Source organism: Xenopus laevis, chromosome 7S (genome assembly GCF_017654675.1).
Source record: "Xenopus laevis strain J_2021 chromosome 7S, Xenopus_laevis_v10.1, whole genome shotgun sequence".
NCBI classification, from domain to species: Eukaryota; Metazoa; Chordata; class Amphibia; order Anura; family Pipidae; genus Xenopus; species Xenopus laevis.
Genome location: NC_054384.1, coordinates 41514213 through 41526722, shown reverse-complemented (window position 1 = coordinate 41526722; position 12510 = coordinate 41514213). Strand labels below are relative to the sequence as shown.

At 35.8% G+C, this 12510-nt stretch overlaps 1 protein-coding gene across 4 annotated transcripts in view; it reads right to left on the bottom strand.

The window, feature by feature from the left end:
* LOC108703350 (pro-neuregulin-3, membrane-bound isoform-like) overlaps nucleotides 1-10533 on the bottom strand; it is a 500441-nt gene extending 489908 nt beyond the window's left edge. For 3 of the 4 annotated variants that reach the window (XM_041571154.1, XM_041571155.1, XM_041571156.1), the window contains exon 1: nucleotides 9168-10527. In XM_041571154.1, the coding sequence (XP_041427088.1) occupies nucleotides 9168-9873 (706 nt within the window). In that variant the 5' untranslated portion in view covers nucleotides 9874-10527. Of the gene's footprint in view, nucleotides 1-9167 lie in introns of all 4 variants that reach the window. The other variant, XM_041571157.1, reaches the window with a different exon arrangement.
* Nucleotides 10534-12510: the final 1977 nt, after the last annotated feature.

Sequence of the window (12510 nt, the reverse complement as noted above, 5' to 3'; positions counted from 1 at the left end):
AGGGGCGCTGGGCACGTACCCCATCTTTCTCCTACCTCTAGTACGGTCGCATCTCTCTGCTCTGAAGCCGGCTGTTCGGCTGAGAGGGAGTGCGCACACAAATTTGAAAAGATTAGCAACACCGAGATATCTTGTGAAATGCTTTAAAGTTTTTTATTTATATAATATTATTAGTGTATATAAAAATTTAAAACTGCTATTTTTTTTAATTTGTATTTTTTATTCAGTTTAGTAGCAAGAAAAGGTTTACATCCTAACCTATCTAATCAAGAGACTAGGTTAAGTAAAGTAATAAACAAGAAAAAGAGAAGTGGATAGAAAAGAAGAGGACAAAGATAGGGACAAAGATAGATTGTGTCTGCTTTATGATAAACAGCGATGAAATATGGGAATTGTACAGTTGCCAAATAACATGGGACAAGTGAAATTTGCACATGCACTGGGACTACCACCAAAGACTATACAGTACAGAAAGGGTAGGTGAGCAAAAATATATTATTATGCTTAATTGTAGTTATGGAATTAAAAAATGAAGATAGAAATGTCAAGTAGAAAATGTGTCAGGCTTGTTCGGGCTGGCTCCTGCACAAAATTGTTGGGTTCAGGTTTAGCTCTTCTCCACACCTAGCACTGCTAGGTGCTAATTTTATAGACTCCAGCCACCCCTGCCCCACCCCTTTTGTGATGTGACAAAAACATTTTTTAAAGCACTTGCATACTGAGTTAGGTAAAATTATTCAGAAATTTGTGTGTACGACCTTTGGAAGTTTGAGAATATGAAGTGGTTTTACGCTATGAAAGCCTAAAACTAAATTTATAGGGATACTGATTTGGTTCTACACACAGTATCCCTGATGTTTAATTCAAATGACCCTCTTTAGCAGTTGTATTAAGGTACAAGTTTTCATTTCATGAGTTGTAAACTGACATGATTTTTGCTGTTAAAAATAATAATGGCTTCAAATCCGAGCACTGAAAATACAGTAAACCCCAGGATGGCAGACCTTCTGTATGACAATCCCATTAAAACAATTCCTTTCAGTTACAGTTTTGTCGCATTTTCCTTAATGATCCCAAGTGATCTGAATCAGTTATTAGGCTTTCCAATGCAAGCAGATATAGAAAGGTGTGGGATTCTTAGGTGTCTTAAGGTATGGACAGCCAAATTAACGAAATATCCATTATCTGGAAAACCTAGGTCTCAAACATTACAGATTGTAGATCCTGTCACTTTATCTCTTTTAATTGCTTGTTTTAATTTGCCATCTTCCCTAGACTGTATATATGGAAGATGTCCTTTCCATATATAAATAATGGTAGAATATACTGTACAAAAATGGAGCATATTTGAAAGATCATCTTGCAATTCAAAAAAAGTTACACACACTACAGAGTTGTATATTGTTATGTGTATGTATTTTTTTTTAATTCAAACCTATGAAATCAATTGCAACAACATTTCTATTTGTCATGGCTCTTAAATATGTACAATTTCTGTACCCTTTTGTTAATCTTTCTAATGTGGTAGAATGACAATCACTAAAATGCTCTAAAAATGTTAATCTAGGCAAAGCCTTTGTATTAAATACATCCAAGACAAAATAGGCCATAGAATAAAGACAAAGAGGATAGAATAGAAAAAGCATAGATTTATGCTGGGTAAACCCCACAATACCCTTTCTTTTCTAGATGTAGCACAAGGAAAATATATCCCACATTCTCAACAGATAAATAAATATTGATCATTTTTGTAAATACTGAAATTAGCAATCAATAATATTATAATTTGTTCACACAAATATATTGCAGGTGTCTAAAATGCCTGGTACTAGAAGTATCCATAGTTGCTAAAGCATAATGGGAAATATGATAATCTTGACACATTTCTGCATTCATAAAGTCTCATATTGGGTTAATGTAATATTATAAATGGCATTTAAGATTTACACAGACCAATACATTTCTCCTAAGCAGTAGCATGCTGAAATACATGAGGATTAGTAATACACAACTTAGACAGATGATCACTAAAACATGTTGCAGCTAAAAGTCCTTATAACTTTGTTGGAGCATAATTATAAGATTTAGATTTTGTTCCCTTTATGGATGTACCTGTTTACAGATCAAAATCATAATTAAAAGCCAATAACAAAAAAATATATATATTTTTAACCTCAACACGATTGTGTCCATCCTGTCTGTTCTGATGAATTGTATGCAAGTACAGATATTGACGTTGGGCAACCTTGGAGCTTTCACCACCCAGAATGTTGTGGTACTTTCAGGTTTCCAACACTGGACTCCATCAATATTTGCACAGACTCTGAAAAGTTGCTGAAACCGAGGTGGAGAGCTTAAAACCTTGAACACATACCTTTGCGGTACCAGGTGCTGTACTGAAGGACCCACGCCTGTTACAGGGCCAAATTATCCAATCAGAGCAGATATCAGCAGCACACCGTAGATATGAACAAACGTGTATTTTATTGCATCAAATCATTTTAAACAGGGCAACGTTTCGGGCCGCCGGGCCCTTTATCAAGCCTCTGAAAAGTTGCTGCACCTGGCAGTAACTACCCATGCACCTGCAGTTATGTTGGAATTCTAGAAACATGTTGCATTGTGGGTAAAAAACATGGGAATTTGCATTGAAAATATTCCTTCTAGACTTGCTTGTATGCCTTAATTATGATAATGTCCCTTTATACTTAAAACCATTATTTTTTACTCATTAGAATTAGTTGTCTGCAAAATAGCACATTTCCTTTATTGGGTTAAGTCATCATACATTGTACCTGGTCATTCTTGTCATTACAGAGCAGTAAGTGGGATGCAGTACATGTAGAACAATTCTATGTTCCAGAAACTATTTTGATCATAGTTGTCATAAAAGGAAGAGCACACACCTTAAGAAGAATTAAATACATACAAAATCAGTTTCAGTAACATGTTGGGTAAAATTCTCTGGTAATCCAACAATGCCTCATAAGCTTCTTCCACATTAGATGACTTCCAAGTAAGCTTTTCAGAAAGCTTTAAAGCCATTCTAATAAATGAACAACAATTTGAAGTTAAAAGCCCAGAAGCAAAATTCTGACCTTATGTTGCTTGTGTATTGGATTGACAGTATTTCAGACAAAGAATCAGGCACTTTTAGAATACTGGCTAGTGATGGGCGAATTTGCGCCGTTTCGCTTCGTCGAAAAATTCGGGAATTTTGCGCGAAATTCACGAAACGGAAATAAATTCGCGAAATCGCGCCGATTTTGACGCCGGCACCCGTTTTTGGCGCCGGAGTTTATTCGCTGGCGGCGAATCGCGCAAATTCGCCGCAAATTCGCGCCTGGCAAATAAATTCACCCATCACTAAATACTGCCAATTCAAATGGATTTTCATTATTTCTTCACTAAGATCAAAAACTATAAAATAATCCAAAGTAATAAACTATTGCAGGTTAATAGAAATAGCATGTGTTCTGCATTATTCTCACTGATAAAACTGTACAAACAGTAAATAATAAAAGTGTTAAAACAATTAGAATTTTTTAGATTTCTTTAGTAAAAATGGCTGTTGGTAACACATGTAAAGGACTTTTGAATCACTGCTCAGATTAGTAGCATATGCAGCACTGTTAGCCAGGGTAAAATATTTTATGCACATTTTGAGAATATTTAGTCTATTTTAATATTAAAGATTTTGTGAAGCCCAACATTTCCTTGCATACTAATACCACATACACATCTTTAATTTTTAAAAGGTTTTTTAACTGCATATCTTGTATCATTTGTTCACCCCCCCCCCCCAAATCCTCTATCACTCCATGGACTCCCCCCCCCTTCATCTTGATTTTATTCTATACTTGCCTAAGCCTTATTCATGCTATAGATTATGCTGTACTCTCATTGTCATAATATTGTCCCTTCAGAAATTTTGGAAACTTCACATATGTTAAATTTTTCTATTAGAAGAAAGTCAGGGTACATTTATAATGCACAGATATATTACTGAGCGGTAACACGGTTTAAAATACCAGGCATCCATTATAAAATGATTAATTCCGGTGTGTATAAAAATGGTTAGATTTCTTAATGCCTGCTTGTTATTTTGAGTTGTGATTAATAATTCACTGAGTTGCACATAGCCCACATAGTTAAAGGGATTCTGTCATGATTTTTATGATGTATTTTTCATGTAACTGATGTGTCGCTGTGGGACCTGGATTTTACTATTGAGTGCTGCTCTAAGGTCTACCAGGCAGCTGTTATCTTATGTTAGGGAGCTGCTATCTGGTTACCTTCCTTTTGTTCTGTTGTTAGGCTGCGGGGGGAGGGGTTATATCACTCCAAGTTGCAGTACAGCAGTAAAGAGTGACTGAAGTTTATCAGAACACAATTTACATGACTGGGGGCAGCTGGGAAACTGACAATATGTCTAGCCCCATGTCAAATTTCAGAATTTTATGTAAATTTAATATAATGAGAAACTGAATTCATTGCAGAGTTCTGCTGGAAAAGCATTATTGACTGGTGTGTTTTGAAATGTTTTTCCCATGACAGTATCCCTTTAATATCTAATACCATAGTGACCAAAATGGCATTTAGCTTCTCATAGCAGACTCACTTTTTATAAAAAAAAGAAAATATGCATTTTATTTGATCAGTTTATTAAAATCCTTTCATGACTGTCAAGAAAATGTTTCAGATAAGCAGTAATATGTTCTTAAATGATATAGTTAAATAGTTAAATAGTTAAATAGTTAAAATCCTAAGACTAAAGAAATAAGGGCATATCCTTTAACAATATTTTTAAGAGGGCAGAATGGTGTCCAAACCCACTTCCCATTTACCTAAATGGTTCTTACTGGCATATGTTTTAGGTGCTTTCTGTTGAAATAGACTGAAAAAGAATACATCCCATGTGACATAACTCTAAGATCATTCAGAATTTTACAATGTAAAGATAACAAAAATATTTTCTGCATGAAAATGTGTATTTTCATACAACAGAGATCAGGGGCTCACAACTTTTTTATGTCTTACATGTTATTGCAATCAACATCTTGGTATCATAAAAGTCTTCTTTCTATTGATCAATGAAACATTTCTCAATAATAACTGTGACAGTCTGCAACCAAATACCTTTTTGTCACTGTTCATTTTGTTCATTATGTTTATATGGCACAGTATTCATTAATTTAAATTAGGAAGGATCATTTATGGCCACAAGTGCAGGGAGCACCACTCTCTATCAAAGTGATGGCCTACTGACACATGGCACTGGGGATATCCCGGGTTGGTACAGAAGGAATGCACTGAGCACTGACTACAGAGAATACAAACTGTCTCCACCATGAGAAATTGCTTAGAAAAATCACACATTAAAAGAAATACTTGCACAATAGGAAACATCCAAGCAATAGCTTAAACAGAAGGACTATAAATCCCCATCTGAAAAAGACTTGAACAGGTACCAGATGAGCCACAATGAGCCACTTGCCCATGAATAACACACAGAAGCTATTCTTTTATTTCAAAAACAACTATTTTACTATTTAAAGGCTACTTGAGTTTACTACTCCATGTACAGAATGTAATGAATGTAGTTCAAATAGTTTTAAGTCTGATGGTACCAAACATGAAAACTTGCATTGAAACCAATGATCATTATTCACACATGCAATTCACTACAATGGGCATACTGGTCTATTATAAGAGGCCTTTTTTGGCCTAGCTCTTTGTCTGTCTTTTGAAACATTATTGTTAAATTGCTATCTCATCTTTATAATACAGCAAAGTTTCTCAGTTTTCAATTTACATAGGTCATTAATTACTATGTATTGCTACAAAGTAAATAAGCTTTCCCTGTATAAAATGCTTTCCCTGCTAATATATATATATCTATCACAAAAAGCAAAACATAACTATGACAAAATATAGTTATGTAAGAAATACTACTTATACATTGTAAAGGAATTGTCCTTGGTTACTGGAAGTCGTGTTTATTTTTTTTTACTTTAATAAAATAGCTCAACAAATTTTCTATTTTCATGCTATGTCCAAGGCCAATTGTTAGCTAGCATTCTTTCTTTACAAACAGATACATGGAAAGGGAGATGAGAACCCCTAGTGGTTGAGAACATGGCTAATGCTTTCTATACTTACTGTTTATGCGTTAAATAATTTGTGTAAAAATGATATATGAAAATAATGTATTAATGGGATAAACAATGCTTAAAAAATTGGCTTCAATGTTGGAAAATATGTTGCAAAACAAGTTGATTAAGTGCTTTGGTCTATCTGTTTTCTTTCAGTTGTTTCTGATGGTTGTCTGACATTTAATCAAAATTTACACCTTAACAGGAAGTGTTTGATTTATTGTACACATCCTAAAATTAACTTGAATTAAAGACTGTCACGTGACAGCTCAGTTTTTGGAAATACATCTTTCTTATATATATTCAAGAGTGAAAAGTAGTAGTAGATATATTGAGTAAAATAAAGGGATTGCAACTGGCTAGAAAAGTCAGGAGCATAACAAAAAATAAAATACAAACAGAAATAATAAACAATTTCAGTAAGTAGATGTGAATATAAATTGATGAGTCTGACACCAAACAATGATTGCCCATGTTTCTATGTAGTAACTGAAAAAAACGAATTTACTTTTGTTTTTCTTTTCTTAACAAGGCCACAACTATACAACCAAGAGATGATGTCTTATCATGTATACTTCATATTTCAACCACAGTATATTACTATAAGATAAGACATTCTTTAATATATGTATATATATATATATATATATATATATATATATATATATATATATATATACTCAAATAATAAAATACATGTATTTTCATGTAAAATATCTCCATTTGCTAATATCTATTGGGATTCTTCACTGTTATCTTGACGTAAAAGATACCAATCTATTTAAATCTATATATCTATGTTCATGAGATACAGTGGTGTCTATGATAACTATTATTTTATCAGTATTCTGCACAACAGACAAGAAAGTAGGATACTCTGCAACAGAGGCTTCCATAATAGATCTTCTTATAATGTCCCATAAGGTACCAGTGTCCTTAAAAAGCTACCCATTGAAGCAATCAGGGTAAACAATGCTTCATATCTGAAGTCCTGAGTTGACAGGTAAACCAAAAGGCAACAAAATACAAAAAAATAAAATGAAATAGCAATTACAAAATCTAAAGCAGACTCATTCATAGTGCAGCTTAGACCATTTATTTTTACACTCATACACTCAGACATAACATTTGATGTGCCCATAGCCATTCAATGCTTTGTGTATCTGTTTTCAAATATAAAGGGTCAGAAATCTTTTAAAAGTCTGTATACATATGATATCAGCATGGCTGCTTTCATTTGCATTTTATTTTCACAATGCATATGGGTGCTGCCAGTAAATAATTATTTATTAATCAGTTTTTCTGTCTAGGTTACACTCCCTTAAGTGGATATTCTGAAGATGGATTTTTTTAAACAAAGGCAAACCCTTTCAGCAATGGAGAAATAACACACAAAACTGACAAACTGATTTATACTTGCTGTGTGTTTTATAATGGTGTTCCTAAATGAATAAGCACATGCATACATAACATAAAATGTGTGCATCTCTAGAAGTCTGCCTTCAACAAAGGCAGGCTTCGTACTAAATGACATTAGTTCATTGTTACTAAGGTTTCTTAATTATTTTAGTAATATAAATGTATATTTGTAAATGCACTGCTTTTTTTTTTTTTTTTTTTGCAAAACCATACATCTAATTAACCCTGTCAGTTGCAGTGTGGCCTGTAATTCAATTGAGTGTCAACCCCATTTAAAAACCTATTGTGATGCAATCCATTCCAAAGATATTCATCTGATAAATGTTACACTTTCTAATTGCAAACATCTATATACTTACATGATTATTATTCATATCTCTAAAACCGTTTTTTCTCTCAAACTGCCCTGCATACAAGTCCTTCCAAACATCCCTTCTTGGCTATGGAGCTATTGAGTTATTACCTTGTTTGCTATACTGATTTAGTAACAGATTTTTCCAATTACCCTCTTTTGTCAATTTAGTATCATTTTCTCTGCAGATGGGTTTATGTATCCTGGGGCTTATCAACAAATGGATTTAATGAAGCCAAAATACCCTGAAACAAATAAATTGTATTACTGAATTCCCTAGCAATATACTGTAATCACAGATTATCTTCCAAAAGACATAGGCAGGATTACCCTTTCATATAATGATGGTCCAAATCTTTCACTGCCACAGCAATCTAATCTAATGGCATATTAGGGATACCACTTCTTTCCCTTCAGTGAAACAGTTTTTCCTTTTCACTTGTCTATATCTGTATAGGCTGTATATATTTCTGGAACTTCCATGTATGCCCTTGTCCTAAATAACCTTCATAGGTTGCAGGGCTTTAAGATTAGATTAGAACAAGCTTCAGATGCAGCCACGTTGCCCTCATTTGAACAAAAAGATGATTTGTACTTAATAAAAAAACAATATGAAGATTTAATGAGTATATTATTATATTATGAAAATACTATATTGTATTCTTCTTATTTTGGATGTACCAGTAATACAAAAAATATTGAAAATAAGGAGGCTGATGCACAGCTTTTCAAATGAATCAAAAGCTAACATAGAAAAAAACCCTGAATATTGGATATAAACCAATCGAATTTGCACTTCAATAGGATTTGCTATTTTTTCTTATTGCAAAAGATTGTAAAATTCCCTGTACGGCAGTGTTCTGTTTTATTATTGCTGTAGGATTGAAGATGTTTCGTGGTTATTGCAAATACCTTTTTTTATCCTTCATGTTCTCTGAATGATCAAAAACCTAAAGTTAACCAGAAGCATTGAGCACATCTGCAGTGACAGTGCGGTCATTTTACAGTAGCAGAAAAAAGACAGCTAACCCATTAATTGCTGGAAGAGCCTGCAACATGCTGCTTAAGCATATGTTGCAGATGCCTGCCAGCAGTGAAAGGGTGAAGGTGATGTTCTTTACCCTGAAGGATAGATGCATTTCTCTGCCTTCATAATAAATTCCCTGCAAATTCCTCAACCCTTCCACACCCATATCAGCATAGGAGGGTGCCCATGACATTTTATGTCATGTTCTACTTACGGAATTTGGGGAGAGTGGTAGTTTCCGGGGTGGTGGTAGACTCCTGAAAATTAAATTGTGTCCTGGACTGTGTAGAATAATGGAGATGAATTTTGTATGAAGAGGTAGAATATTCCGCAGTGGGCCAGATGGGCATTGGCTGGGTGGTGGGGGTCCCTGGAAGTGGGCGTGAAACAAAAGTGGTCGTGCTAGGGGGGACAGTGGTAGAGATTACTGTAGGAGGGGCGACAGTATGGCGCAATGTTGTGGTTCTAGGGCTTGCCCGATTAAGTATTCTGTTTCCTGGGAGTCGAGTTGGTGCCCGAGTTGTTGTAGTCAATCGAGTACTAATTTGATTTGGGGTCCTTGTAGTAGTTGTTGCAGTTGTAGTCTCCATATTTTTTGGAAAAGAGCTGGGTTTCGAAAGGAAAATAGGGTCTTGCCCGATACCCTTTGAATCCATTAAATCGGTTGGGACATAATCCTTTACAGATCCCACTACAATCCACTTTAAAAGCATCAGACTTAGACCCAAACCAATGAATCCAATTAAAAGAGGCACTATACATAGCCATGTTTGCTGTCTGTTCCAGACAATGCAGTCACTACACTGTACCTCCCGAGGGTTAGGTACCCCATCCTCTTCCTCAGTGGTATTTCCACCTGCCACCTCCTCCGCAGCAGCTGGACGTACAGGTGGGGATGTGGAGGCAGCACCTTCACTCATCCTTTATTCTGTTCACCCCCCAAAATACATCAGTGTCGAGAAGCTGGATCATCAGCACTGAAGTCAGCTCCCACAAGAAGGAACAAGGGAAAAAAACAAACAGCATTCAGTGACACAAAAAATTAACCGATATCATATTCATTTGGATCAGAGATTCTAGTGCAGTGCAAATCACAGAAGCAGCTGCTGAATCAGCTAAAAGGCTCTAGCCATCCATCCTTTAACATTGTATTAATCCTCATATGTCTTCACTTTCCTGTATTTTTCTTCTGTTTACCATAAAATCCCATACCAGGCTGCTTTTTTTTTCTTCTTCTTCCCAAGCATCCGGGTGTCCCTCCTTGTCTACTCGATTAGCAACATTCCTGCACACAGTAGCTGTCTTCTATCTCTATTGCTTCTATCACAGAACAGATGCACCAGCGTTCCTTGGCTGCTTCTTTGAAAGGCGACGGAGCAGCAAAATGCACCTGTTATTCAGCAGTCCCTGCAACCAACCCTTGGCCAGCACTTTAAGAGAGAGACCAATCCGAAGCTAGAGCTATGGGGAGACTGAGCTCTGTAAGGCAGCAGCAGCAGCAGTAGCTGTGATATTGAAACCAGCAGAAGCATTTCCAATAGCATGAAATAAGCCAAGAGCAAAACAGTATATCTAACCTATATTGTGTGCATTTGCATTAAACACATGCATGCAAATACATTTGCTTCATTTGAAGGAAGCATTATGCAGCCCTTGCCAATCTGTGCTGCATTGATAGACTATGTCTTTAGGAAAGCAAAAGGCTATGTTGGATACAGAAATAAATCTGCACCTCCCCTTTATGCCTAATGGTAGTTCCTTAATGCGTACAAGATAAATAAATGATCCAGGAAAATCCCCCAGGAATTGTCTGGCAAATAGTTTTTCAGCAGATCTGAAGCCATCCTGTGTGTACTAATCCAGTAAGAGTCAAGCTTTGGTTCATTATAACAAGAATAATAGAAAGTCTTTCCAGGTGGAGTTAGAATGGTCAAAGCATGTACAACATTGGTTTTTCAGTGTCAACTGCCAAAATTAGATTTTCACCTATTAAAAAAATTAAAAGCATAACACTTTGTATAGTTGAATATTTTGTGCATTAGGAACATGCATCTATTTAAATGACAAATATATTGTCAAATGTTATGAGAAAAGTAGAAAAAAGCAAAAGAAAATATTTAGAAGCTGGCACAAAATAGCAAACAATATGTGACGCAATGTTTTTTTTTTTACATAGCGTCTCCTAAATATTATCCATTCAAATGAAAAATAATTGGATGCACAATAGAGCCACAGGCACAGAAGGGGTCATGGCCTTCCTGTGCTTTTTCATGATGTGTGGCATTTTTACATGCCCATCCCAGCTATATTAGGCATACTTAAAAAGCCTTTTGTACAGTTATGGGATCTATTATCTGCATGCTTGTTTTTTCCCTGTAATTTAGATCACATGCATTAAAAATACTAAAAAACATTTGAACATAAAATACAGTATTGTTCTTCCACACACTATTATGACTTTATGAAGCCTTAGTTGCCATCAAGTATAAGGAACTCTATATGTTGAACAGATTCACACTAAATTAAAAATTGTTTGTTAAGTAGGACTCTATTAGGCAAATTCACTAAAGGGCGTATTTTCGCCTGTGAAGGCTCTGCCATACCTCGCGCCACTTCGTCAGGCACAAATTCGCTACCACTACTCTAATTCACTAAAATGAGAAGTCATCTCTGTAGCCGAAAGCTGGCAAAGTCAGGCCCGGATTTGTGGCGAGGCCACATAGGCTCGGGCCTAGGGCGGCAAAATTTTTCGACTGGGGACTTAACGCTCCCTAGCGCTTCTGCCTCAGCGAGCGCCACAGCCGGCGCTAGGCCCCTGCGGACACAGGGCAGCGCGACCGGAAGCATGGGAAGTATGGATCGTGCGGCCTTGGGGCGCCGCTTTGTTAAATCCGGCCCTGGGCAAAGTTTCACTAGCTTTAATTCATCAGCACGAGCATTTCATAGCAAACTTTTCCTAGCGTTCATTCAAAACTTCATTAGTACACTTAAGCTTAAGCCAACTTGAATAGGGGAGGAGGTTCATATAGGTATATAGGTATTTATAAGTGATATAGGTGCAAATGCTTAAAGTGGCCACTTATTATTACAAATGTCCAAGGAAGAAAAATAACTAATGACTAAAGAGATCCTCTATTGTCCTAGACATGAGCCCACCCTAAAACAAATGGGGCGTTCCCCTGAAATAGCTGGAAAAAATGTTAACACAAAAAAATGTAATAGTTGGAACTTCTGAAGGCAACCCTGCTTTAAAAAAAAAACGCCAGCATTTTTTAGAACTTTTATGAATTTTTGGCAAACAGAATATGATGTCACTGACATAAGATTGAGAAGGATATACAGAGCTTTATCTTATCAGTTTGCCAGGTCTAAGGTGGAAATCTACACTTTAATGAATATGCCTAAACAAAAATTCACCTAGGGCACGGAACTACGCTAGCGAAGGTCTCTTTAGCCCTTTAGTAAATCTGCCCCTATGTAAAACAGCATTTCTGTACTTCTGAATAATGAGTTTCCATATAATAGATCCCATGACTGAAGAAAAGCAAAAATGCAAA